This window comes from Cynocephalus volans, chromosome 3 (assembly GCF_027409185.1).
Source record: "Cynocephalus volans isolate mCynVol1 chromosome 3, mCynVol1.pri, whole genome shotgun sequence".
Taxonomy (NCBI): Eukaryota; Metazoa; Chordata; class Mammalia; order Dermoptera; family Cynocephalidae; genus Cynocephalus; species Cynocephalus volans.
The window spans coordinates 25,095,335-25,123,211 of record NC_084462.1 but is presented as its reverse complement, the minus strand read 5'-3'; the positions used below and the strand labels follow the sequence as shown (position 1 = coordinate 25,123,211).

At 53.4% G+C, this 27,877-nt stretch overlaps 2 protein-coding genes across 2 annotated transcripts; both read left to right on the top strand.

Annotated features, from left to right (window-relative positions):
• The first annotated feature begins 275 nt into the window (after positions 1-275).
• ACTL6B (actin like 6B) lies at positions 276-11,557 on the top strand. The gene is made up of 14 exons (XM_063091712.1): positions 276-300; positions 761-837; positions 1,047-1,212; positions 1,517-1,617; positions 5,684-5,781; positions 6,583-6,677; positions 6,745-6,851; positions 7,582-7,671; positions 7,824-7,885; positions 8,005-8,119; positions 8,228-8,308; positions 8,408-8,503; positions 8,714-8,800; positions 11,477-11,557. The coding sequence occupies exons 1-14, from the start codon at positions 276-278 to the stop codon at positions 11,555-11,557; spliced, it is 1,281 nt and encodes a 426-aa protein (XP_062947782.1).
• Positions 11,558-13,252: 1,695 nt separating this feature from the next.
• Positions 13,253-26,089, top strand: TFR2 (transferrin receptor 2). The gene is made up of 18 exons (XM_063091858.1): positions 13,253-13,285; positions 13,556-13,808; positions 13,913-14,099; positions 17,906-18,046; positions 18,114-18,225; positions 18,332-18,454; positions 18,802-18,918; positions 19,046-19,185; positions 19,557-19,720; positions 20,486-20,605; positions 21,030-21,112; positions 21,193-21,256; positions 21,352-21,419; positions 21,513-21,589; positions 21,661-21,745; positions 21,834-22,061; positions 22,442-22,582; positions 25,805-26,089. Exons 1-18 carry the CDS (start codon positions 13,253-13,255, stop codon positions 26,087-26,089), a joined length of 2,421 nt encoding a protein of 806 aa, XP_062947928.1.
• Positions 26,090-27,877: the final 1,788 nt, after the last annotated feature.

Sequence of the window (27,877 nt, the reverse complement as noted above, 5' to 3'; positions counted from 1 at the left end):
CTTTCCTACTGATCTCTTAGGGCCGGCCTCTAAGTCCTTGCTATCCTTCCCTTCGTCGCCGAACGTGGAGGGGTCTGCCCCTTTAAAGCAGAGGCCCCCGGCCGGGTTATTGTCTCTCCTCGCAGCCAATCGGCGGTGCCATTGGGGGCGGGGGATCCGGGCTCCCGATTGGCCCCCGCGCGCCCCGCCCCACCCGGGATCCCGGGAGCTGTCCGGCCGCCTCGGTGCTGATCCCGCCGACGCCCACGGGCCGCGAGCAGCGCTGAAAGGGCACTATGAGCGGGGGCGTCTACGGCGGAGGTGAGCGAGCCTCAGGCATCCGGTTCCCTAGCCGGCGCGGCCTCGCCGGAAGCCCCGCGCCCGAACCCGCACGACCTAAGCCCTGGGAAGAGCGGGGCCTGTCACCCCGGCTCTCGAGCGTGTCCCGCCCGAGGGTTGTGTCCCGCGCCACACCTCCCCGAACTCCTCGCGCTCGCCAGGCGCAACCTCTCCATCAGTCAACCGACCTCCACCCGACCCCAGCCCCTTCCTCCTCTGCCAGGAGAGTGGCCTGAACAAGGCCACCGAGCAAGAAGGGACTCTGGCGGCTTGACCCCCACCCCACACCCCAATCCCAGGACCCCGGACTCCAGACCGAGCTCCCACCTGCTCCTGGCCCGTGTTGAAGGTGGCGAGACTGTGGCTCTGCCCTGACCTTTCGGAGCTACCCAGGGCAGAGAGTTTGGGGGAGGTCCCTTCACACGCCTGTCTCCCTGCACAGATGAGGTGGGAGCGCTGGTCTTTGACATTGGTTCCTTCTCAGTCCGCGCTGGATACGCTGGGGAGGACTGTCCCAAGGTGAGCTTTCCAACCTCCTCCCCAAGTCCTCGGAGCTCCAGACTCCCCTCCAGGCTTTCCAGTGACCCAGGGCTCTCACAGCCCAGCCCAGAAGCTCTGCTGAGCGGGAACGTGGGAATGAACCCAGGGGCGGGCTGATGCCCTCTATGTGGGGGGCTGGACAGGGACAAGTGGGTGATCCCTCTCCCTGCCCATCTTTCCCCTCCCAGGCTGACTTCCCCACCACTGTGGGGCTGCTGGCCGCAGAGGAGGGGGGCGGGCTGGAGCTGGAGGGGGAGAAAGAGAAGAAAGGGAAGATCTTCCACATTGACACCAACGCCCTGCACGTGCCTCGGGATGGAGCAGAGGTCATGTCGCCCCTCAAGAATGGCATGAGTAAGGGGCCCCCACTTAACCACTTCCTGACACAGAGCCGGATCCCAGTCCCCACCACCCAGGACAAGCACCCCACACCCACGGAGTCTTCCTTGTAGCTGCCCAAGTCCCAGGGACCTTTTCACTGCTTCCCACAGCTGCCTGGTCCCCAGCCCAGGGGCCCACCAGATTCCTGGGAAGGGGGGCTTTTCTGCTGGAGCTGGACTCACTCTCCCCTGGACTTGGCCTCCCTCCCTCCTTTCCTTCCTGTCCCTGACCTCTGCCTGCCCACCTGCATCTCTCCATGCTGGTCTTCTGGCCCCAGTCGAGGACTGGGAGTGCTTCCGAGCCATCCTGGATCACACCTACAGCAAACATGTCAAGTCTGAGCCAAATCTGCACCCAGTGCTCATGTCTGAGGCCCCGGTAAGTGCCTCATACAGCCCCATGTTCCGCCCTGAGGCCCAGCACATCCTGCCCACCATTCGCCTCTGACCTCGAGCCACTGCCATCAGTCACTTCACCTCCCTCTTCAGACTTTCTTTCCAGCCTCATCATCTTCAACCACTTTCCTTCCTCCCTGGCTTAGTCTCCATCTCCTCCCCACCCCACCTTCTTGCTCTATCCACCCTGCTGCCCTTCTCCACCCCCAGTCCTTTTTTGACCTTTTAACTTAAAATTTTTTGTCAATATTATGTATACACATAAAGAATCAATTTGCTTTATAAAGTATGTTAAGAAAAAAGCCTGTGGTTCTTAACTCCCTCCTTCCATTTCCCCTTTCCAAAAGCAACTGCTTTTCTCCCTTTTAGCTAACTTGGGGGGGTGGGGTATTTCTCTCCATAGCTCTAAATATCACACTGAAAGTGCTGCTTGTGGATTTTTTAGTTTTAGGCATTATCTATAAATTTCCTACTGTAGAAAATGAGCATTTAGCTCTCCTTCTTCCCCTAGCCTATACCACACATATTTCTCATTTCCTACCTTTAAGTACAGTTGTATTTTATACTTTTTAAGAGATCAGTATTCAGTATTCACACTATTATTACTATGTATGCTAACCAAGGCTGAGCCAGGCAGTAAACAATCGTTACTTTTCCTTTTCTGTGCAACTTTTTGTTTCCCTAAAATTGTCTTCATTTTTTATTTTGCTCACTTTTCTATTTAATAATGTAACCCTAAATTATTCATCAGTTATCAATATCTTTTCTCAACACATTAATTCCCTTAGGTATTCTGTCAATTTCATTTTCTCAGAGAAATCTCTCTAGGAGCCCACTGACCTGTCCCATTTTTGACTAGTAGCCCTCTGCACCAGGGACATGGCTGTCATCCTGACATCTCCCTTAACCATCTTCTTGGGGAATCCTTTTGCCCCTCTCCTGTATTAGAGGTCCAGTTTTCTATACTTAACTTCTTTTCTTTATTTACTCCTTTGTGTTCATGGAGCAGACCCTTCAGTAACTGCTTTAGTAAGGACTTGGGAAGTAAATTTTTTGAGACCTTGCATGTCTGACCTTGGATTGATAGCTGAGCTAGGTATCACATTTCAGGTCAGACATCATTTTTCTTCAGAATTTTGAAAGCACTTCTCCATTGCCTTCTAGCATCTATTGTTGCCATCAAGAAGGCTGCAACTATCTGATTTCTGATCCTCTGATGTGACTTTTTTGTGTTTATAAAATTTTCACTTCATTCTAGTGTTCTACAGTTTCACAATGATATGTATTGGTCTTGGTTTATTTTCATTCATTGCTCTAGGCATTTATGTCCCTTCAATCTGGAAACCTATATCTTTTAATTCAATGAAAAAAATTTAATTATTTATTTATCTTAATTTTCTCTGTTATGTCTTTTGAAAAATCCTGTTATTTTGGATTTTATGGCTCCCTGAACTGGTTCCCTAATTTTCTTATCTTTTCTCTTACTTAAAAAAAAAAAAACTCTTTATCTTTTTCCTCTGATTTCTGAGATACTCCCTTAACTTTATATTTCAACTCTTCTACTGAGTTTTTCATTTCGGCTCCTGTATTTTTAATTTCCATTACATCTTTTGTTGTTGTTCCATAAATGTTCCTTTTTAAGCTTCCTCTTCTTGTTTCATAGGTGCAGTATCATCTGTTATCTTACTAAGTATGTTACTAGTTTTGATTTTGGTTTTAGAAATTTTCATTTCCCTGTACAATCTCTGTTCTTCCTAGTGACTTCTTTTCTGCCATTTTTGGGGAGTCTCTATCTCATTTCAGAGGATTTTCTCAGATTTCTGCAAATCCTTGGTTGTCTGCTTATGTTTAAGAGTGGGGAACTAAAAAACTGGGAAGAAGCTCTGGGGGGAGGAGGCAGCTTGTTGACTGGGACCTTTGCTATAGAATGATCTGACTGTTATGTTTGGGGGGGGGAGGGGCATCCTCTGATATTGGCCTCTTTGGATTTTTGATGTAATCCCACAAACTTCCACCCTGAAGACAGTCCTGCTTTCCCCCTTCCTTGAAGCCAAGTGAGGGAATGGGACTGGTATTCTCAGCATTAAATATGCATGGATTTCCTGTTTTAAGTATAATGCTCTCACTCCCAACTGTGTCGAGTGTCCCACTACTTCAGAGATCCTCAGTTTTACTCTATGGAGAATAAACTTCCAGTGTTCTGGGGCCAGGAATGACAATAGATCAATGACATGGAGTTGGAAAGAGAGTTTAGGGATCTGCTACTTAAATAGTTTTAAGCAATCTTATTTTAGCTTTCCTTTCACCTCCACTTCCAGAGATACCTGAAACTACCAATTCCTGAGCCCTTTCAGGATTCTGCAGTTTAATACAAGTTGTTCCTGACTTTTTCCACTACTGGCTTAGGAGTCAGCATTCTTGACTCTGTTAAGTCCTTTACCACTCACCTGTATGATTTCCAACCTTCAAAATCCATTGCTGTTTTCTCTTTCTTATTATTCCCAACCTGAGGGTTTATGTCTCTCTCTTTCTTTCTTCCCTTCTTTTTTTTTTTTAAGGTAAAATTCATATAAAAGAAAATTAACCTTTTAAAAAATGTTTATTTTTATTTTTTCATTGTACATACATATTTATGGGGTACAATTTGTTGTTTCAGTACATGCATATATTGTATAATGAAAAATTAATCTTGTTAAAATTGGCAATTCAGTGGCATTTAATACATTCACAATGTTGTGCAACCATCATGGCTATCTATTCAAAACATTTTATCACCCCAAAAGAAAACATATTCCCATTAAGCAGTTACTCTCCACTCCCCTCTACCTCTAGGCCTTGGCAACCATCAGTCTGCTTTCTGTTTCTAAGAATATATCTAAACCAGATCTTTCGTATAAATGGAATCATACAATATGTGACTTTTTGTGTCTGTATTCTTTCACTTAGCATAATGTTTTTGAGGTTCATTCATGTTGTAGCATGTATCAGTACTTCATTCCTTATTATGGCTGAATAATATTCTGTTGTGCCAATATATCACAGTTTATTTATTCATTCATCCAGTTATAAACATTTGGATTATTTCTACCTTTTGGCTCTTGTCGGTAGTACTGCTGTTAACATTTGTGCACAAAGATTTGTTTGGGTACTTGTTTTCAGTTCTTTGGGGTATATAAGTAGAAGTGAAGTTGCTGGGTCATATAGTAATTCAGTGTTTACCTTTTTGAGGAACCACCAACTGTTTTCCACAGTGGCTGCACCATTTTACATACCCACCAGCAATGTGTGCTTGTCCCAGTTTCTCCACATCCTTGCCAACACTTGTAATTTTCTGTTGGTTTGTTTGTTTGCTTTTAAATTATTATCACACTCTAGGGGGTATGAAGTGGTACCTCATTATGCTTTTTAATTTGCATTTCCCTAATGGCTAACAATGTTGAGCATCTTTTCAGGTTCTCACTGGCTTTTGTGGGTTTATGTCTTTTAAAACTGCTCTTTTATTATGGTTTTCCTGGGATCTTGGGAAGGAATAAAATTAGATGTTTGTATTCAATCCTCCATTATTACCCAGAAATCCTCCTCCCCCACTTTCCTGCTTCTGAGATGAGTAGAATGGGGAAGAGGGATGTACTGGGGGAGGGAGGAGCCTGAAGTGTGTGTTGTACAATAAAGAGCACTGGGCCAGGCGCCAAAGGACTATGACTCTAGACCCAGCTCTGTCAAGAGCCTTCTGTGTGATTTTGGGCAAGTCAACTTTCTCTCTCTGGGTCTTGTTTTTCTCAGCTGGGTTTGGACTTGATCTTTAAGATTCTTAAGAGTACTCACATTCTAAAGGTCTGTGTGGATCAAGGGGCCTGACCTCTGTCACCATTCTAAGTTGTGTGTGTGTGTGTGTGTGTGTGAAAGAGAGTGTATGTGTATATGTGTGTGCATGTGAGGGTGTGTGTGAGTACATGTGTGAATGTGTGTGTGTGTGTGTGTGTGTGCTTGCACACACGGGCCTGTACGTCTCCCTTTCTGAATCCTCCCCTCCTGCACTTTCTCCCCAGTGGAACACACGGGCCAAGCGGGAGAAGCTGACAGAGCTGATGTTCGAGCAGTACAACATTCCTGCCTTCTTCTTATGCAAGACGGCTGTGCTCACTGCGTATCCTCTGGGTTGAGCTGCTCTGCCTGGCTGGAAGGCCAGGTTGGGGGATGTGATGCATTGAACTGGGGGCTGGGCCTGATTCTCTCAAGGTCAGTGTCCTGGATGGGCAGACACCTCACTTAGCCCCACTAGTGCAGAAGGCCCAGGGGGCTGAGTGCCTTGGACCCCAGGGTGGTGAGATCAGTGGCCCTTTCCCATTCCATGGATCGGGGTGAGCAGAGAGAGTTGAGCAAGTACACAGCAAGGGCTGGGGCTGGACAGAGGAGGGAGGAGCATGACATGAGGAGTTTCCTTCCCAAACAGCCCACCAGCATGGACTGTTTTTTCAGTATCTGCCTTGCATTGAACCCTGTGCTAGGCACTGAGATGATAGGGACCCTAATTTTAGGGAGTCAATAGGACACAGAACCAAGAAAAAAAGAGGCTGGGAGCTCAGAAGGAACAAGAAATTGTGATTGAGGGCCGAGCCCGTGGCGCACTTGGTAGAGTGCTGCGCTGGCAGCGCGGCGACGCTCCCGCCGCGGGTTCGGATCCTATATAGGACTGACTGGTGCACTCACTGGCTGAGTGCCGGTCACGAAAAAACGACAAAAAAAAAGAAATTGTGATTGAGACAGGGAAGAAGCAACTGGGGTCTCAGGAGCCTTTCTGGAGAATGTGGGTCATAAACCAGAACGAGAGATTTGCATGCAGGGGATGAGCTGGATCTTGGGAAAGCAGGGAGTGACCAGGCCAGACTGGGGTCCCAGCCCCCTCTCTTGCTGCTGCTGTCTCCTTGACCTAGCAATCCCTTACCAGCTTTGCCAATGGACGCTCTACGGGCCTCGTGCTGGACAGTGGGGCCACCCATACCACGGCCATTCCAGTGCACGACGGCTATGTCCTGCAGCAAGGTAGGGCCTCGGCAGAGGTTGGGGGGGCCTAAGAAGGGCCAGGTCCTGACACTGCTTCCCCTTCTAGGCATCGTCAAGTCACCCCTGGCAGGAGACTTCATCTCCATGCAGTGCCGGGAGCTCTTCCAGGAAATGGCCATTGACATCATACCACCTTACATGATTGCAGCCAAGGTGGGGCCTCTGGGAGCCCAGACCTGCCATCAGAGTCCTGTGCACTCACCCTAATGACTGTCAGCCCACTGACCCATAAGATAGAGTGGAGAGCAGCAGGGCCCCCAGAGAGCCCCAGGTCCAGTTCTTGTTTTACAATTGAAGCATCAGAGATCTGGACAGGCTGAAGGCCATGGCCAAGGTCATACAACCAACTGGCAGTAGGATGTGTGAAGACCAGTGTGGTGGGTTCTGGGATCCAACAGACCAGGTTCAAGTTCTGCCTTTGCTGTGCAAGAGCTGTGAAACCAACGGCATGATATAGAAGCTTCCTGAGCCTGTTTTCTCTCCTGTAAAGCAGAACAATAGTACATAGGGCTGCTGTGATTGTTCAATGGCACTGTATGCACAGGTCTGCCCTGGGCCCCAACATGGGACAGGGCCCAGGGAAAGGCCGTACCCTCAAGGCTCTGTTCTCCCACTGTACTTCCTGAGCCTCAGCTTTCTCTGACTGCGGCCTTTCAGATCAGCTGTACCCACGGCCTGTGTGGTACACATGGTGACAAGCTTTCCACATTCTACTGTCTCAAGGAAGGGTGAGAAACCCCCTTCTGGGCAACAGAGCAGAGCCAGCAGAGCCCCCAGGGCCCATTAGCTGCAGAGCGGTCGAGTGCCAGGGAGGCAGGTGTGGTCAGGGTAGACTGGGCAAATGTGGGCTGGGGAAGGATGTTCAGAGGCTGTGCCCCCACAGGAGCCCGTACGGGAGGGCGCCCCCCCAAACTGGAAGAAGAAGGAGAAGCTACCTCAGGTCTCCAAGTCCTGGCATAACTACATGTGCAATGTGAGGCACTGGAGAAGGTCCCCTGCAACAGCCCCCCACTACCCCTTCCTGGTTCCCCGCCATGAGTAAGGGGAGGGATAGGATCCCTGCAGGTGGGGTGGGGTTGGGGTGCTGAGGAGCGGGCTGGGCCCTCACCCTCCCTGGGTTCTCAGGAGGTGATCCAGGACTTCCAGGCCTCAGTGCTGCAGGTCTCAGACTCCCCCTACGATGAGCAGTGAGTGGGGCTCAGGGCAGGGATGGGGGTGAGGGCAGAAGTGGGGCTCAGGGGGGATCTCTGGGGCTGCCCATCCCCATCCCTTGTGAGCACCCCAGGCAGAGTCTTGCTCTGGGCAGGGTGGCTGCGCAGATGCCCACAGTGCACTATGAGATGCCCAATGGCTACAACACAGACTACGGCGCTGAGCGACTCCGCATCCCTGAGGGCCTGTTTGATCCCTCAAATGTCAAGGTTTGTCTGGTTGGCAGGCACTGGGGTATGGCGGAGGCTGGGAAGGATTGCAGGTGTCTGGGGAGAGGGGAGCAGGGGGCCCAAAGCCCAGATCCCCTTTCTCCACAGGGCCTGTCGGGGAACACCATGTTAGGCGTGGGCCACGTGGTGACCACTAGCATCGGCATGTGTGACATCGACATTCGCCCGGTGAGGCCCAAGCTTGAGGCTGGGCAAAGGGATGCAGGAGTAGTGGGGAGGCAAGGAGGAGCTGATGCCTGCAGGCTCACTCCTCCTCCCTGCTCTCAGGGCCTGTATGGCAGTGTCATTGTTACTGGTGGGAACACGCTACTGCAGGGCTTCACTGACAGGCTTAATAGAGAGCTTTCCCAGAAGACCCCACCGGTAGGAGCCCACCCCTGACCCAAGGCCCTGGATTCTAGTCCTGGCTCAGCCCTTCAGGACCAAGTCCTTCCTCCTCCCCAAACATCGAGTGTTCTGGCCCCCAGAGCAGACCCCTTGCCCCTGTGGCTTTCCAGTCTCCCCCGCAACCCCAAGCCCTATCCCTTCCCAGAACCTAGGTATCTGCTTCCCCCAGCCCCTTTTTCCCCCCAGAGCATGCGACTGAAGCTCATCGCCAGCAACAGCACCATGGAGCGCAAGTTCAGCCCCTGGATTGGGGGCTCCATCTTGGCCTCACTGGTGAGAGGGAAGGGGCCTGGCCTAGTGTTGAATTTGGGAAAAGGAGACCCAGACAGCCTCTGCTGATTTGCCCACCTCCTCATACATTCATTCATTCAACAAACATTTATTTTTGAGAAAGGGCAATCAGTGAGTGCTCCCAGAAGGGTGAATGCTCCATTAGGACACAAATCAGGGAGCACAGGGACAGGAAGCTGGAGAGATTGGTCGGAATGAGGTTGTGGTGAAGCTCCCACTATAATCAGTGAGCAGAGGGTTACCTGAAGGTTTGGGGTAAGGCAGTGGTGTGATGATCACTGGCATGTTTGGGAAGACTGTCAGGAATGAGTCCTTGGGGTCAGGGTGTAAGCTGGGATCGAGGGGACCTTGCAAGGAGGCTCTTTCTATTGTCCTGGGGGCATACTGTGGGTAGCAGTGGGGATGGGTGGAGGGCAAGGGGCACTAGAAAAGGAGGCAGGCAGGTTGGTTCTGGGGCAGTAGGTTGTGAGCTCAGTCTGCATCTGCTGCTGCGAGAGAGGGAAGTTGCTGAGCAGAGAGCTGGAGGTGCAACCTGCATCTGGAGAGTGTCAGCCAGCCACACAGAAAGGTCAGCAGGGCCATGACAGAAGAAACAAGGATCAGAGAAACAGAGGCTGGCAGTCTGGACTTGTCTTGGGGCTGGAGAATGTCAGCCACACAGTTATGGGGGCCTCCTCTGCGCTTGAAGTGAACAGACAGCCTGACACAGTCTCTCTCTTCAAGAGCCGGGACAGTCTAAAGCAGAGACAATTGGATAGAAAGTCACCACAAAGTGTGGGGTGTATCTTCAAGAGAGGAACTGATCTAGTTTGGTGGTCTTGAAGGGATTCCAAAGAGCATTTAAGCTGAGACAGGAAGAGGGAGAACTCATGAGACAAAGAGGAAGAAGCCCACTTGGGCTGCAGAGTGGAGGGTGGATGGAAGGGAACCAGATGAAGGCAGGGAGAGGGCTGCTGTGATCTCTGCTCCAACTGGGGCGTGGCAGAGGAGTGGCTATCAGTGGCTGGCATTGGGAGCTTATCAGGAGGTCTGACCAACAGAATGTGGACACTGCACACAAGAGGTAAGAGGGAGACAAGTGTCAAGGACAAGACCCAGGATGCTAGTTTCTGGTGGGGGCTGGGCCAGTGCTGTTCAAGAGGAACTTAATGCCAGCCACGTGTGTAATTTTAAATTTTCTAGTAGCCACATTTAAAAAGAGTAAAAAGAGGGCTGGCTGGTTATCTCAGCTGGTTAGAGTGTGGTTGATAACACCAAGGTTAAGGGTTCAATCCCTGTACCGGCCAGCTGCTGCCAAAAAAAAACAAACAAAAAAGCCCAACAAAAAATGGCAAAATTAAGTTTTAAGAACATATTTTATTTAATCTAATATATCCAAAATATTATCATTTCAATGTGTGATCATTGTAAAAAAAAAAATTATTAGTGAGATATTTTACATTTTTTCTGAACTTAGTCACCAAAATCCGGTGTATATTTTCCATTAGAGGGGCCGAGCCGGTGGCGCACTCGGGAGAGTGCAGCGCTGGGAGCGCAGCGACGCTCCTGCCACTCCCGCCGAGGGTTCGGATCCTATATGGAAATGGCCGGTGCACTCACTGGCTGAGTCACGAAAAAGACAAAAAAAAAAAAAAAAATTTCCATTAGAGCACATCTCCATTTGGACTAGCCCCATTTCCAGTGCTCAATGGCCACTTGAGGACTCAGTGGCTCCTTGAGGCCACCACTGCATCAGACAGCTCAGGTGTAGAGGGTGGAAAAGGCCAGAGAAGCAGCAGGTTTGGGTGGGGCCTGGGGAAAGATGGTGTGGACATGTTGAGTTTGACATCCTGAGGGACACTCAGGGGGAGCTGTCCAAGAGACAGTTGGACATTTGGATGTGGGACAAGAGAATGGGAGTGGGTGGGTGGATGAGATAGCCCAGGAAGGCTATTCTGTGAAGCAAGGTGAGAAACGGACGGCAGCCAGGAACACACAGACCCTGACCTTCAGGCAGAGGCAGAGTAGCCATCAAAGAGAAGGAACAATCTGAGATGCCATGGAAACAACCCACAAAGGGCAAGTTTCAACAGGGGTGGGTGGGGGTAAGGCGCCAGAGTGTCAGAATAGTGAAGGTGGAAGAAAGATTTTCTTTGGGAATGAAGGCCACTTGATGTGTTTGTAAGCCCTGATGAAGTGAGGAGAGGATCCCTGGTGGAGGAGGGATGTGTGTGTGTGTGCGCGTGTGTGTGTGTGTGTGTGCGCGCGCGCGCGCGCGTCCGTGTGTGGTGGTGGTGGTGGTGAGGGGGGTGTTGGGTGTTGGGTGTTGGGGTGCGGGTTGGCTGGCCTGGGGCTGTGAATGCCGCCACCCAGCTCAGGAATAGTGCCTGGCCCAGGGCAGACAAGTGCTCAATAAATACTTGTTGAATGAATGCATTGCTGATTGATATGAAGGGGGTATTCTCCCTTTGGATATGAAAGAGAGGACAGACGGATGGACAAGTGGTGAATGAGGCGGGGAGGGATGAGGTTGCCGGAAGGATGTGGGCCTGAGAGGCGCTGGAGGCTGGAAGAAGGGCTTCTGGGCGGCTGAGCCTGCCCGTGGTGGGGGTGCGGGGCGGCCCTTCCACCCCTCCCTCCGGGGCCACCCTGACCGCCGGTGTCACCCCCTCCACCCAGGGAACTTTCCAGCAGATGTGGATCTCCAAGCAGGAATACGAGGAGGGCGGGAAGCAGTGCGTGGAACGGAAGTGCCCCTGAGGGCGCCCCCTCCCCACGTACCCTCCCGCCCGCCGCTGCGTGTGGGCGCGTCTTCGCAGCCACGCCCCCACACGCGCAGATCGAAGCCCCCTAAACCCCTGTGCCCACATCGGCCCTTCCTCTTTCCCTCTCGCCTTCTTAGATTGTGATGTTTCTGGGTTGAAAGAAGTAAAAATGTTTTAAGGGAAAAAAAAGTTTGGCCTTCTTGGGGGAGGGGAGGGGACGCAGGGGTCTTGGGGGAGGCGAGGGGAGGGCTACATTCATGCCGCATCCCACTGTGACCGCCGGGGCACAGCCCCAGGAGCCACGGATTCCTCAGGTTTCAGAGAGGACGCGACCCAGGGAGGACCTCGCAGCGCAGCGAGGACCTGGCGCGAGGGACAGCCGGAGCCAGGCCAGCCCTGGGCCGAGCCTGGGCGGGGCCGGGGGTGAGACCTGGGGTGGGCGGGGCCTCGGCGCGGGCCTCGGGTCTCAGGGGAGCAGCGCATGAGAACTCCAGGACCTGCCGCTCAGGTGAGCCAGGGCTGCGCTGTGCCTTCTTTCCCGAGGCTCTTGGTGGTGACAGTCATGGGACGGGGTATTGCCCAAGTCTCTCAGAATTCCTCTTCGGACCTGGGTAGGAGCTGAGGTTTCCCAGGGAAGACCCCGACAGGAGGTGGGGTCGCCAGGGGAGAGACTGCTGAGCCCTTCTATTCAGAGCCATTTATGGGGTCCTTGGTGGAGTTTGGGGACCTGCGTCCCCTCCCTGAAATTGTAGTTAAAACTTAGCTGTGTGTGCCTGTGATGTGTTTCTGGGGTGAGGTTTCACGACTCTCAGAGGGTCCCAGACCCAAAAGAGGTAGAATCCAGTCTGATCCAAATCCTTTGGTGACCAAAGAGGCGCCGGTGCCCAGAGAGGACCATGATTTGTCCAAGGTTACCCAGTTCTGCCCATGCCTTGGCCATGACTCTGTCCCCCCCCAATGCCTTGTGAGCCCTGACACCAGTACTCCCATCCTGGAACACTCGCTAGGCCCACCTGACCATGTGCTCACACCCATGCCTCACCTTCCCCAGCAACTGGCAAGGGCCTGAGACCTGCCTTTCAGCCTGATTCCACATGACAGACATCCACATGGCCAAACCAACCCCCCAAGTCATACCACTGTAGGCTTTCCAGCTTAGGATCCCAGTGGGGCAGGCATCAGGGTGGGGAGGGCAGCTCATGTATTACAGAACCTGGGCACTGGGGGGCCTGCAACCAGAAGATGGGAGATAGTGGACATTTTCATGGTGAACCTTCCGCAGGGGTTTGGGGAACTTAGGAAGGGGTCCCCAAGGAAAGCACACTGGGAGTGGTGGAAGCAGGGCAGAGGGGACATCCATATCTCGGCCATCTCCCCCATCAGCTTCCCTCCCCCACCACTGACTGGAACTAGCAGGCCAAAGTCTGCCCTGAGGTCGAAAAATTGATTGTTTTGCTGGGAGGGGGCAGGAGTGGGGCTTTGGAGGGATTGGCAGGGTAGGGCACAGTTGGGGGGCTATGTCTGGAAACTGGACTGAGGCCAGGACTGTGCCCCCACCCTTGGGGGGTGACAAGGAATGGCCTGGGCTAGGCTGCCTGCCAGGGCTGATAAGGGGCCCTCCTGGGGCTCTTGCAAACGGTTTATCACTGGTGGGGGGGTCAGCCTGCAGGGTTCAGGAAGGGGCACGATCATGGAGCGGCTTTGGGGTCTACTCCAGAGAGCGGTAAGACCAGAAGGGTTGGGGGTACACCTTAGACCTTCTCTTCAGGTCCCTCAGGCCCCTCCCAAATCCCAACCGCTGACCCCTCCTGGCCAGGGTCCTAGCCCCTCCCACTCCTACTTCTGTCCGTCCCCTTCAGTCTGCCTCTCAGGTCCCTCCCCCACTGCCTGGTGCACATTTGGCACCTTAAAGTCACTGACCCCATTATTGCCAGATCCCTCCCCATCCTCCAGGCCTCGTCCCCCAATCTCATGCCCACCTTGCCCCCCACAGCAACAGTTGTCCCCACAACCCTCTCAGACCATCTACAAGCGTGTGGAAGGCACTCAGCAGGGGCACCTGGAGGAGGAAGAGGAGGACGGAGAGGAGGGGCCTGAGGCACGGGCCCACTTCTGCCCCATGGAGCTGACCGGCCCTGAGCCCCTGGGCTATAGACCAGGGCGGCAAAACCTGGTACCCTGGGCAGCAGCAGGACGAAGGGCTGCCCCCTACCTGGTCCTGACAGCCTTACTGATCTTCACTGGGGGTGAGAGTCATCCCCCTTCCTGCCAGTGAAGGGCCTGGGCTGGGGTAACATTTCCAGGGTTCAGAGGGGAGCACAAGGAGAATCCCCATCTTGCCACCCGCCAGCCTTTCTTCTGGGTTACGTGGCCTTCCGAGGGTCCTGCCAGGCATGCGGGGACTCCGTGTTGGTGGTCAGTGAGGACGTCAACTATGAGTCCGGCCTGGACTCCCGCCAGGGCACATTGTACTGGAGTGACCTCCAGGCCATGTTCCTGCAGCTCCTGGAGGAGGGGCGCCTGGAAGACACCATTAGGTAAGGATCAGCCTGCCCCCTTCCTGGCCCTCAAATGTCCTCCCTTCATGTGCTCAGTCTGGGCCTCCTTTCCTCCTCTCCCAAGACCCTGGTGTCTGGATCCCCCTTCTGAGTCCTGCCACCTGCCTCTCTGGACCCCTGTTCAGCAGTCCTGGGAAGGATGGCAGGCATTCAGCGCTAAACTTCAGGGGCTCAGGCTCTGAGAGGGACACACCTGGAAGATGAGGGAGCTGCGTGTCTAAATAAGAACAGAGGGGTCCATCATCCAGATGGGAGGCAGAACAAACCCAGAAAAATCTTTAATGCCACACCCAGGAGCCTGGGTTTGGATCTGTGGCCTACTTCCTGATTTTAATAGGAATGTTCTTTATAATACTTTGTCATTGAGTCTGAACTTTACTGCAGACTCTGGACAGCTTTTTAAAATTGAATTAAGGAAGTTTCCTTCTATTCCTAGATTACTGGGACTTTTTTTTTTTTTTTTTTTTTTAATGATAAGGAAGGGGCTGGCTGGTTAGGTCAGTTGATTAGAGTGTGCTGTTATAACACCAAAGTCAAGGATTCGGATCCCTGTACTGGCCAGCCGCAAAAAAAAAAAAAAAAAAAAAATCAGGAAAGGAAGACAAGTATGAAACTTTTTTCAAATATTTTTCCAGAATGTAATGAGATGGATGACCACATGATTTGTCATCTTTATGTCTGTGTAGTAATTTATTAATAGATTTCCTTGTCTTCGGGAGCTCAATGCTAAAAATAATCAAGGTGTGTTATTACTCTTTTGATTTGCTGCTGGAAACTTCATCACGATATCTTTTTACCTTGCTTAAAGACCTCAAATCTGTGACATCGACAACATTCAGGGCTTTTAAAATTTTCTTGAGCAGCATTCAGTCATCTAGGTACAGGCTGAGCAGGTGGACGGTGTGACAGGCCTAGGGGTGGGGTGTGGCACTGTGTATGCCATCACAGGGCAGGGAGACAAGAAGGTAGCAGTTGGGAGGAGAGAGCAATGAACTGGCTCTAGGTTGGATGGGGAAGGAAGCAAAACCAGGAGGATTGGGTACACTTGGAGAAATTGAACAATCTGGAGTACTTGATGGGGTTGAAGAACAGGTACCATGAGGGTATAGCAGTGAGGTGGGGTCCGAGAAGGTCTGGTCAGAGAGTAGGATTCTGGAACTTTGAAGATTTATCTGATAAACTGTGTCCTATTTATCTTGGAGTTTCCAGCCCTACCACAGTATCTGACACTTAGTAGGTGTTCAGTAAATCCTCAATGGATAAATACTCCAGAGGTGGAGTTCTAGGTAATGCCAAGATCCGGGATGTGACCAGGAAAGTGGTGGCTGTATTGGAGATGATATTGATGAGATAATTCCTTCATTTATCCAACAAATACTTTTGCACACCTGCTATGTGGCAGATACTGAGCTAAGCAGATGGTGGTGATATAGCAGAAACCAAAATAGTCTGAGCTTTACCCTCATGGATCTCACAGTCTTTTGGAGGAAATAAATACCAAACTAATAACACACTGATGCCTACATAATTATTACTGAAATCATTGCTTTGAAAGAAAAGTAAAGGCTGTGAGAAATGACTGTAATCAGGGGACCTGATTTAGGTTGGGTTCAGGGAAGGCTTCCTTGAAGAACTGACAGCTGAGACCCGAGGGATGAGTAGTTTGCCAGACTAAGAGAAGGTGGAAAAGCATTTCAGCATGTGCAAAGGGTCTGAAGCAGGAAGATGGTGGTCTATTGGAGGAAGTGAAAGACGGTCCATGTGGCTGTTGAGGTGGACGTTGTTCAGGTCCTAAAGGGCCTGACTGGCTACATTAATTGTTTTGGATTTCATTCTAAGAGGAAAGAACTGAAGAGTTTCAAACAATAAAGTATCATGATCAGATGGGAGGGGAGGACAGACTTTGTTTTTAAGGTCCAGTGTAAAGAATGGAGTTCATCATACTCCTGAGTCCATAGTTCGTTGTCCTCATGGGTCAGTGAAAAGAACTTCTGATTTAATTTTCCCTCCCTCATCTCTGTGGGCTCCTCCCCACCCCCCTCCTCCGTAAGCACCTCATCTAACATGTTTTTTTTTTCTTTTTTTTTTTTTTAAAAAGATGACCGGTAAGGGGATCTTAACCCTTGACTTGGTGTTGTCAGCACCACGCTCACCCAGTGAGCGAACCGGCCATCCCTATATGGGATCCGAACCCGTGGCCTTGGTGTTTTCAGCACCGCACTCTCCCGAGTGAGCCACAGGCCGGCCCACATCTAACATGTTTGATATGTGCCTTTTAACACATAGATGGCTTTGACATATATGTAATGTTTTATGTTTATATGTAGGTTTTAAAAACAGTAATGTCTGTGTAAAATGCTTTATGTTTATTATTTTAAAATTTAACCAACACAGAAAAATGCAAAGAAGTAAAAAGAAAAGAATATTCACTCCAAGACCCACTCTTCAGATATAGCTATCTTTAGTTTGTGTTTTTAATTTAGACAATTTTTAAAAAACAACACAATAGTTTGAAGGTCGACCTCTATTGCAGTATGTACATCTGGTTGACTGTTCCTTGCTGCTGCACAGGACTTCACAGTGTGCATCACCATTTTTTACGTACCCATTGATGAGGTGCAGTTTCAAGCAAACACTTGAGGTTCTAGATGGGTACTGGATTTGGGGGACAGACACAGCACTGAGCCATGGATTGCAGTAGTCCTTACAAGAGCTGAGAGGCTGGTGGCTGAGACTAAGGTGTCTCATCCACGTGAGACTAAGGTGTCTCTTCACGTGGAAGTAGTGTGGAGGCATAGCAACTGAGGTGTGGAGAGGAACATGATAAGCCAGATGCTAAAGTCCTCAGTGAGAGCTGACAGGCAACTGACTGGTTAGAAGATAACAGCAGGGAAGAGGGAGAGAGGATGGGAGAGCTGGGTGGACCCATCTTCAAAGGGAGAGAGTTTTACCCAAAGAGAAATGGTCAGAATTGGAAAAGTTGGCCCAGGAGCACGCCTCCTCTCCATGTCCCAGGGGATGAGAACCGGAGCCATTCCTTCTTAAGAGTCCCCTTTGGCCTCTCAAGGGAGAGCCAGGTTTCCGCCAAGGCATGACGATGAGTGGGGAGGGGAGCTTGTTTGCCATGGAAAGGGCACAGGTGGAGTCGCTTGACAGGTAGGCCATGCTGGGGCAGCCCATGGCAGAGATGAGATGGAAGAACAGGGAGACTTCAGGTGACAACCTGCTCATTGAGTGGTGACAGGGTGAGGTCTACAATAAGACAAGCGATCCAACGTTTCCACTGGGAGCTTGGTGAAAGGTGTCTCCATGAGACCCTGATGGGGGATGGAAGAGATGGAGAGTCTGTCCACTCAGCCCTTTGGAAGAAAAGCGTTTTTGTGCCTGGGGAGGGGACGGGGGGGGGGGGGGCAAAGCACAGGGGTGCGCGTGTGTGTGTGCGTGTGCGTGTGTGTGTGTGTGTGTGTGTAGAGGGAAATTAGATGGGTTGGGGAGTTTGGCCTGAGCCAGGAAGAGGCAGAACCTTTAGCTATGGGAAGCTAACGTTTTAAGCGGGAGGCCCTGAAGACCTTCGGGCGGGCGCAGTCCCGTTGGTGATGGGAGAGAACGGGTCACCTGGGAGAGGAGCTTTTCCCTAAACTTAGGAGGCGCCCACCGCCCTGCCTGGGGAGACATCCCCCGCCCCCCCACTCCCCTCGCCCTTCTCTAGCGTCCTCTCCTCCAGACTCCCACAAGTCTCAGGCCTTCTCCCCTCTTGTTCCCTAATCCCGCCTCTCCTCGTTCAGGCAAACCAGCCTTCGGGAACGGGTGGCCGGCTCAGCCGGGATGGCCGCCCTGACTCAGGACATCAGCGCGGCGCTGTCGCGCCAGAAGCTGGACCACGTGTGGACCGATACGCACTACGTGGGGCTGCAGTTCCCCGACCCGTGAGTGCGTGGGGGGCATGGCGGGGGGCGCGGCGGCGGGGGGGCGCTCACCACCCCCGCTCCTCAGGGCTCACCCCAACACCCTGCACTGGGTCGATGCGGCCGGAAAGGCCGGGGAGCAGCTGCCGCTGGAGGACCCCGATGCCTACTGTCCCTACAGCGCCACGGGCAACACCACGGTGAGCATCCCTTGCCCGCCCCCAGGCTGGAGGGCAGCGCACGCCCTTTGCCGTGTGGCGGAGGAGGGACGTGGCGAGAGCGCCTCACGATCCTCCGCGTTCCCAGGGAGAACTGGTGTACGCCAACTATGGGCGGCCGCAGGATCTGCAGGAGCTGCGCGCCAGGGGCGTGGAGCCGGCGGGCCGCCTCCTGCTGGTGCGCGTGGGGGCGACCAGCTTTGCGCAGAAGGTGAGTCCCGGCATTGGGGACGGTGTGGAGCGGGCGATTGCGGGCTGGGGAACCGAGGATCGTAAGAAAATATTGGGGGGGAACACAATCAGGAGGCTCGGGGAAATCATATGGGGGAGAGAACAGAAACCCGGGGGACTGTGGGGTCCGGTGGGGTTTGAGAGCTGCCACGCACTGTGGGAGAGCGGTAAGACAAGGGCCGGGCGGTGCCCGCACACGGCCTCTCCGCGGGAGGCACAGTTGCAGATCAGAGGCTGCCATTTCACTTCTCCTCACTTCTGCCCTTATGACATGAACCGGTTTTCTCTGGGAGGAGGAGGAATCCTGTAGCCACTTCCCTCCCCCAGGTGGCCAGTGCCCAGGACTTTGGGGCCCGAGGAGTGCTCATATACCCCGACCCAGCAGACTTCTCCCAGGACCCACTTAAGCTGAGCCTGTCCAGCCACCGGGCTGTGTATGGACATGTGAGTCTGGGGGAAGCCAGCAGCATCTTCTGGCGGGCCCAGGGCCACACCTCTTTGGTTGTGGCTGGCAAAGCTACTCCTGAAAGCCCAGCTCACAGCTTCAAGGTGGGAACCTCTTTCCCTACAGGTGCACCTGGGAACTGGGGACCCCTACACACCTGGCTTTCCTTCCTTCAATCAAACCCAGTTCCCTCCAGTTGAATCCTCTGGCCTCCCCAGCATCCCAGCCCAGCCCATCAGTGCAGACATCGCCTCCCACCTGCTGAGGTGAGGGGAAGATGGGGGACCAGGAGAGGAGGAGGCAGAGAGGGAGGCTAGCCATAGAGTGGCTTTGGGTGAACTAGAGAAAAGCTACCCTTCTGGGCAGACACAGCCTCTTGCCAAGGCCCACCATTTGGTGACTGGAGTTCCAGCTGGACTGCAGATCCACCTTTGCTGGGCACCCTGGAGCAGGACACAACCGGCACAACGGTCCAAGGCAGCCCTGGCTGGACTGCTCCCCTAGGCAGGGTGCAGAGGCAGGAATCTGGAGCCAGAGGGTTGGAGGGAGAGAAGGAGCGAAGAGGGGGCTTTAGGCTTTTCTGTAGCCTGGGCCTCTCTCTGCCACTTCCAACCCTTTTTGCCTTACTCCTCTTCAGGAAGCTTGAAGGCCCTGTGGCCCCCCAGGAATGGCAGGGGCACCTCCCAGGCTCCCCTTATCGCCTGGGTCCCGGGCCAGGCCTGCAGCTAGGAGTCAACAACCACAAGGTTTCCACCCCCATCAGCAACATCTTTGGCTGCATTGAGGGCTTCTCAGAGCCAGGTGTGCTTGCTTGCCCAGCATCACCCACAGCTTGCGGAGGGGAGGCTCTGCTCACGAACCCTGCCCAGAGACGGGGCTGGTGCAGAAGGTCCCGGAGGGTGGTGCTCAGCAAGTTGAGGCTGAACTGGGACTGATGGGCGTGGCAGAGAGGAGACTTCACGTTCCAGCCTATCTAGAGATGGAGTAGGCAGTGTTCACAGTAGTGAGTTCCTGAGCACTGGCGGAGAGCAAGCATAGTTGGATGATGTTTGTAACAGAGACTCAAGCATGAAAGAGAGGTCGGAGATTACATAGATGACTCTTTCAAGCATATGTGGGTGGTGGTGGTAGGGAATCAAAGTAGATCGTTGAGCTGGAGAGCAGGGCATGAGAGCAGCTCGGCAGAAGAGTGTGGCGCTGATAAGCACCCAGAGACAGGCGCAGGGAGGCCTATGCTGAGGATGCTGGTGGGAGTGGGGTCGGGGGAAGGGCTGGGGAGAGACTTAAAACAATACCCCGTGACCAGTGGGACATGGCTGCCAGGGAGGGAACAGGGTCCCACCCCAGGCATTCCGCTGAAGGAGTAGGCCATTTGGGGAAGGCCAAGGGAAGAAGGGGCACTCTCTTTAGGAACAACAGGGATTGCAGGGCTGGGGCTGCTGAGATGTGAGGGGCTGAGAGATGGAAGCTGGTGAAGGCCCTGGAAGTACTTGCCCTCCCAGAGTTCAGGGGGAAGACTTTGAGTACCACCAGTGTAAGAGGTGGGCCCCAACATCCCCACCCCAGATCACTATGTTGTCATCGGGGCCCAAAGGGATGCATGGGGCCCAGGAGCAGCCAAGTCTGCTGTGGGGACTGCCATACTGCTGGAGCTGGTGCGGACCTTTTCCTCCATGCTGAGCAACGGTAAGGTCAGGGGCTGGGCTTGGCGGGCAGAGCTGGGGCTGTGGCTGGAGTCACGACTGGGGCAGAGAGGCGGTTAGGAGCACAGAATAGAGGGTGGTCACTCAGACCTGGCTCTTCCTTGTCCTAGCTGTGTGGCCCTGGGCAAGTCACTTCACCTTTATTTCCTCATTTAAAAATGGAAGTAATAATAGTTGACCACAGATCTGAGTGAAGATTAAGCAGGAGATTCTACATGTAAAACCATCTCCATCACTATTATAATTGAGTGAGGGCACACCCAGGGCAAGACAGGCTGGGCTAGGGGTTTTCATGAGAGGGAAGGAGGGGCCCTGGGGGACCAGGACAGAGGAAACAAAGCAGTGAGGGGTCTTTGCCTGGCCCCAGCTGAGCCCATCCTCTACCCTCCCACCCCTCCCCGCCCCAGGATTCCGGCCCCGCAGAAGTCTTCTCTTCATCAGCTGGGATGGAGGCGACTTTGGGAGTGTGGGCTCCACAGAGTGGCTGGAGGTAATGTGTGGTCCTGGGCAGGTGGTTAGGCAGCGGGGAGAGGTGGGGGGGTTCACACTCCACACTTGGCCCACCCACAGGGCTACCTCAGCGTGCTGCACCTCAAAGCCGTAGTCTATGTGAGCCTGGACAACGCAGTGCTGGGTGAGCGGGGCTATGCCACCACTTGTCCCCTCAGGTCCACCCTCGCCCCTGGGCCTAAGCCTTGAGTCTGGCATCCCTCCCTCCCCTCTCTTCAGGGGATGACAAGTTCCACGCTAAGACCAGCCCCCTTCTGATCAGCCTTATTGAGAACATCCTGAAGCAGGCAAGGGCCAACCCAGGAATGGGGGATGAAGGGAAGGGGCGGGGGAGAGGGGAGGTAGGCAGAGCCTGACCAGTGTCCCCCACCCTGCCCTAGGTGGACTCTCCTAACCACAGTGGACAGACCCTCCATGAGCAGTTGGTGTTCACCAATTCCAGCTGGGATGCTGAGGTGTAAGTCTGGGTGAGGGGGAACTGGGGGGTGGTGTGGGGGAGGCTGAGCCCTCCAATCTGCCCGCCCGCAGGATCCGGCCCCTGCCCATGGACAGCAGCGCCTATTCCTTCACTGCCTTTGTGGGGGTCCCTGCCGTGGAGTTCTCCTTTATGGAGGTGAGACTTCCTCACCCTGCCCCATGGCACCAGTCCCTTGGCCTGCTTGCACCATGCTCCTGCTCCAGCCCGCCCTCCGTCCCAGCAGGACGACCAGGCCTACCCGTTCCTGCACACGAAGGAGGACACATATGAGAACCTGCACAAAATGCTGCGAGGCCGCCTGCCCGCGGTGGCCCAGGCTGTGGCCCAGTTGGCTGGGCAGCTCCTCATCCGGCTCAGCCACGATCACCTTCTGCCCCTGGACTTTGGCCGCTACGGGGAAGTGGTCCTCAGGCACATCGGCAGCCTCAACGAGTACTCTGGGGACCTCAAGGTCCAAGATGCCAACCCCACTCCCGGCCCCTGGGGGTGGGTGGCGCTATATGCCCTTGGAGTGCTGCCTAGGCCAGGGGTCCCGCCCCTCCTCGCCCCAATCCCTGGAATCTAGGTCCCCTCTGGCATCCTGGCCCTTTTACTCTTGCCGCCAGTCCCCTGATCCTTGAGGACCCCTATGATATGCCCACCCCCAACCTCACAGGTCCAGGGTCTTCTTCCCCCTCTCCCTTCATTCAGCACCCAGCACTCTGTCTTCCTATACCTTCTCGCTCCTGCCACGCCCCCGAGGTCCTAGCCCTGTTCCCCAGCACCTTGACCCCATCCTAGGCCAGGCTCCTGGCCCCTGCCTCCGGCCCCAGCCCACGCCTCCACCCTCAGGCCCGCGGGCTGACTCTGCAGTGGGTGTACTCTGCGCGGGGGGACTACATCCGGGCTGCGGAGAAGCTGCGGAAGGAGATATACAGCTCGGAGCAAAGCGACGAGAGGCTGATGCGCATGTACAACGTGCGCATTATGCGGGTGAGGCCCCGCCCTCTTCCCCCGGCCCTGGCGCCACCTGTGCGCTATTCTCCCGTCCCTCCGCCTTCATTGGGCTGACCAGTCCCTGTCCTCTGGGCGCTCCAAGTCCTGGACACGGAATACTTACAGACCTGCCAGGCTAGAGGGCCTAAGCGATCGCTGAGGCACGCCTAGCAAAGTGATGAAATGGACAGGGAGGGACAGCCCCTCGGCCTCAGTGGCCTAGCCAACGCCTGACAGAACTAGGATGGGACACACCACCAACCCTGCGTGCGCGCGCGCACACGCACACACACACGCGCACACCCCTCCTACTGCACACACAGCTCTCACTGCTCAGAGCGTGGAGAGCGCTCTTCCTGTAGGTAATGAGATGGGTGAAATCCAGAAAAACTGCCTGGAGGAGCTGTTATGTGAAAGTTAAGATCTAATTCCAGTAAGGTTGGAGTTGCCAATCCCTCCAGCTTAGCTATGAATACTTTGCAGCCCGCACCCCGCCCCCAGATTCAACCTGTCCTCTTCCATTTAAGAACTCAGCCCCTCAACCCTGTGATTTTGGGAAATGCGTGGGAAGGGACTGTGGGCATGGGAGAAGACCTATAAGGCAAAATTATAAGCAGGACCGTCCTCAGTGAGTGTGGGCTGAGCAGGGGTGTACACACTGAGCCTCGTGTGCACACATATGCACTTTCAGAGAACATGTCTGCCACTTGAAGGTTCATGTGCTTTCTTCCCGTTGCTTTTCCCTACTTGCGCCCTGCCCGTCTCCTTTGGCATCACTCATTCCTTCTTTCTGTTTACAAACCTGTTGCTCTTGCTCTTTCCTCGCTCCTCTCTCCTGGTCTCTCATTCTCTCCTCCTCAGTCTCCTCTTTTTCCTCCTCTACTGATCTCTCCTTTTCCTTTCATCTTCCCCCTCCCTTTGTCCCCTCCACTGAGACACATGTGACCCTGGGGTGAGACTAGAGATTGGGCATGGCTCATTCTCATTTACAGATCTTGGTTTAACCCCTGCTGTGTCAGACTCCAGCAACAAGAAAAGACAATCCTCTCCCAAAGTTGCCACACACCCCTCAGGCTCAGGGCTGGAGAGGAAAGGACTTAGGACTTCAGAGCCTGAAACGTAAGGCAAGATCAGACCAAGGGAACTTTGTGGCTCTAGACCAGGGGTTGGTAAACTATAGCCAGAGGGCACATTCAGCCTGCTGCCTGTTTTTGTAAATAAAGTTTTATTGCAACCTGGCCATGTCATTGGTTTTCGTATGGTCCATGACTGCTTTTGCACTACAGCAGCAACATTGAGTAGCTGCAATAGAAACAGTATGGCCTGCAAAGCCTAAAATATTTACTATCTGGATTTTTGCAGAAAAAGTTTACTGACCCCTGCTTTAGATTGTGACTTGAAGAACGGGCAGAACCTGGGTTGGTTCAAAGAAAAGAGGACATATGAGGGTGGAGAGACCCAGAATAAGGGTGTGGCAGTGAAACAGGCCTGGCTTCCCTTGGAAGCAAGGTGTGGACCAACAGAGCCAGAACAGAAGCCCTGTGGAGAGGCAGGGGGTGGGAGCACCAAATAGTGGGTGAGGGATCAATGTAAGGAGTCTGGAATGCCAGGATAAGAAGTTTGGATTTTGGGGGTCTGGGATCAAGGAAATTAGTGGCCACAGTGGAGTTTTTGGGAAGGATTTTGGGCAGAGTGTAAATGGCTTGGTGAGGGACTGAAGTTAATGAAGACTGAGCTCTGAGTGAGGGTGGCAGATGGCAGCAAATGCCTGTAGGGGGGGACTAGACTGATGTGAGACATTTGGAAGAAAAAATGGACAGACTGAGTGTTGAGGGAAGAGGAAGAGAATAATAATAGCAGCTGTAATTTATAGAGGGCTGCCATGTGCTAGGGGCTTTACTTCATTTTCTCCCATAGGACTCCCCCAAACTCTGTGAGGTCGCTAATGTTGTACACAGAAACTGAGGCTGAGAGAGACTAAGTAACTTCCCCAAGATCATATAGTAAGTGGTGGAGCTGAAATTAGAGACTAGGCAGTCTAAGCCCAAAGCCTGTGCTCTCTGTCACCTTTGAGGTTGAGAGCCTGGCACCTGCGGAAGACTAGTGCTCAGGAGGGAATGTGGGTGCAAGGCTCAGGTTTTGGAAGAGGTTAGTGCCAACGTGTGTGAGGCTAGGTCCAGGTGCCCCCTCACCCAGGGGGGAGGTCCAGAAAGCTAGAGGGCAGGATTCCAGTGGGTGATTTGGTGAGGAGATTTAGCAGCAGATCCGCACAGGTCCTGGTTGGAGCCAGGGGCATGGATGAGTTCTGAGTGAACGATGGAGGCCTTAAAAAGATAGGAGTGGGGCCGACCCCGTGGCGCACTCGGGAGAGTGCGGCGCTGGGAGTGCAGCAGTGCTCCTGCCGCGGGTTCGGATCCTATGTAAGGATGGCCGGTGCGCTCACTGGCTGAGCGCGGTACGGCCGGTCACAAAAAGACAAAAAAAAAAGAAAAGATAGGAGTGGCTGAGACCACCCTTAGAGATTCTGATTTTGCTGGGGTGGCACCCAGGCAATGGTAATTTAAAAATCTTTCCTAGGTGATTCTAGCATGCAGCCAGAGCTGAGAACCACTGGGCTGGCAGGAAGGTGGGAGGAGAAAGGAAAAAGGTAAAACAAAGTGAGATCGAACCTTGAGATCTGCCCACAGGCGGGAGCAGAAGGAACCAGAGAGGCTGGCAGGAAGGTGGGAGGAGAACTAGGCCAGGAGCAAAGCCATCTTAGGAAAGAGGGAACAGCATCTGGGTCAGAGGGTGACGACGGGAGAATCAGGCGTTTTATTAGGACTGGGCTGTCCCCTTGACCTTGGACTCTGGGCTGTGGACATTGGTGGAGGTGGGACAGAATGACAGGAGTGTGGGGAGGTGTGTTAAGAAGAGGAACAGCAGCACATGGGTTGTTCTCTGAGGCTTTGGCCAGGGAAGTGAATGGGTGAAGAAGGGAGACTGGGGGGACCTAGATGCAGTCGTAGGGGCTCTAAAGATAAAAAGAAGGGAATGGAACCCAAAACACAGCTGGAGGATGCGTCCTACCCGACTACCGGTGATGCCACAGGATGGCTATTCCTGATTGGACAGCCAAAGGGGGTGGAGCTTAAGGAAGCTGCTTAACCGTATTTATTGAGCAGGTACTAGTTCCGAAGCTTAGTTTCCCACCCCGACCTGATGTCTCTCTCGGCGCAGGTGGAGTTCTACTTCCTGTCCCAGTATGTGTCGCCGGCCGACTCCCCTTTCCGCCACATCTTCCTGGGCCGTGGAGACCACACCCTGGGAGCCCTGCTTGACCACCTGCGGCTGCTGCGCACCGGCGGCTCCGGGGTCCCTGGGGCCAGATCCTCAGCGGCGGCGCCCGGCCTAGGCTTCCAGGAGAGCCGCTTCCGGCGCCAGCTGGCCCTGCTCACCTGGACTCTGCAGGGGGCAGCCAACGCGCTTAGCGGGGATGTCTGGAACATTGATAACAACTTCTGAGGCTCGACTGCCAAGGGGCTCCACATACCCCTGCCCCCCTGCCCAGAACTCCTCTCCCCGTTTGAGCGATGCAGGGTGATGGAGGCAGCCCACGCACAGATTTCTTATTGGCCTTTCTTGTCTCTTTGTGGGGACTGGACCCCAGCGCAGACACCCACACACCCCTGGGCCCTGCAGTGTAAGCGAACGGTCCTTCCATAATGTGACGGTCATACTTTCGATTAATCACAGAGCAGCGTCCCTTCTGTCAATCACAGCCCCTTCCCCCTTCAGGAGCAAGGTCTCCCATACCTAGAGACCACTCTGGAAGGTTTGCTGGGACCTGGCCAGCTGTCTTACTGTGAGAGATCTCTGGTACCATACCTTTATGGCCAATAGGAGGTCTGTGGAGAGGGGCATAGTGTTTGGACATCAATAAACCACCTAGTGACATCTGTTATTCATAAGCATCTTCATGCTTCTTCCTTGCCCTCATCCCCACCCCATTGTCCGTCCCTTGAGACCTAGAGAAGAGCTGGGCAGAAGGGACCAGAAAGGATGCATGTGGGAATGCTGTCTCCATGGGGAAAACTGAGCTTTTCCTGTTACCCAAGGAAACTGCCTAAGGAGATAACACAGGTCCTTTCTCCAAAGACCACTGTGGGGTGGGGACTGGCCCTGTACCTTCTGGAGCCAGGGATTTGCAAGTCCTTGTGCAAAATGAAAACACAGAGTCTCTTGTTCAAAAAGCAGGAACAAAACTTTTTTTTCTTCCACAGTCTCTCAACCTGTCATGTTCTTTTATTTGCTATTGAATGTCACACTTCCTCGGGTGTAGAGATTCTCTGGGGTTATGCGCAGACCCTCATAGGTATTCGGGGTTCTGCCCTACAACTTGGTAGGAAGAGCTTATGAGCCATGACCCTCCATTCGTGCACCCAGGGCCCTGCTGGGGAAGGATGACAGCTGTTCCTGGGTGGGGAGCTGGTAGCTGAGAACCCACCCAGGGGAGGCAGGAGTCCCAGCACAGGCTCCACTCTCCCATCAGACTTCACTTCCAAAACATAAATTCAGGGATAAAATGTTCAAGAGTTTCAGGATGGCAACCACAAGTATTAAAAACCAAATACAGAGCCCTCTTCTGAGCACAATGGTCTCATAAGACCACAATGGTCCCACCCAGTCAGGTTGGCCTTGTCTGGAACATCTCCCTGGGGATCCCCTTTGGCCAATGAGGGTGTCGCCGCTGAGGTACAAGCTACAGGAGGGCAGGGAATTTTAAACAATGTTGGTACCCCTTTACTTTTAATCACAGCTCCCGGAGGTTGTGGCCCTGGCTCTCACTCCCAGGGCAGCTGCATAAATCCTAGGGCCCATCTCTCAGGCTACTTGGTCCTCCCTTGCTCCTGGCATAGCGTGAGAGGGCTCGCCCAGCTCCTCAGGACACCAGGAAGTAAAGGGCTCTTAGTTTAAGGCTTGGGATGCCACTGCCCCTGGGTTTTGGGATGAAGTTGCCCCCTCCTTAGCCTCCTGACCCTGATTTAGGGGGTTCTCGGGACCCTGAACTGGGGGCAGAAGCCTCCTCAACTATTTGCTTCCCTGACATACAGTCCAGGACAATATCCAAAAGCAGCTACTCAGTCCTTCCTCACTCTGTCCATTTGATCCCTGTGGTAGACCGAATAATGGTCTGACAAAGATGCCCACGTCCTAATCCCTGAAACTTGTGGATGAATGTTACCTAACATGACAAAATGGACTTTGCAGATGTGATTAAGTGATGGACTGATGGAGTTTGGATGTGTTGTC

Bases quoted from the DNA above. Each gene is read 5' to 3' on its own strand.
- ACTL6B (XM_063091712.1), top strand. From the start codon at position 276: ATGAGCGGGGGCGTCTACGGCGGAG. The intron at 301-760 runs GTGAGCGAGCCT...CTCCCTGCACAG, and splicing joins CGGGGGCGTCTACGGCGGAG to ATGAGGTGGGAGCGCTGGTC. The intron at 7,672-7,823 runs GTGAGGCACTGG...CTGGGTTCTCAG, and splicing joins GGCATAACTACATGTGCAAT to GAGGTGATCCAGGACTTCCA.
- TFR2 (XM_063091858.1), top strand. From the start codon at position 13,253: ATGGAGCGGCTTTGGGGTCTACTCCAGAGAGCG. The intron at 18,455-18,801 runs GTGAGTCCCGGC...TCCCTCCCCCAG, and splicing joins CGACCAGCTTTGCGCAGAAG to GTGGCCAGTGCCCAGGACTT. The intron at 22,062-22,441 runs GTCCAAGATGCC...CTCCACCCTCAG, and splicing joins AGTACTCTGGGGACCTCAAG to GCCCGCGGGCTGACTCTGCA.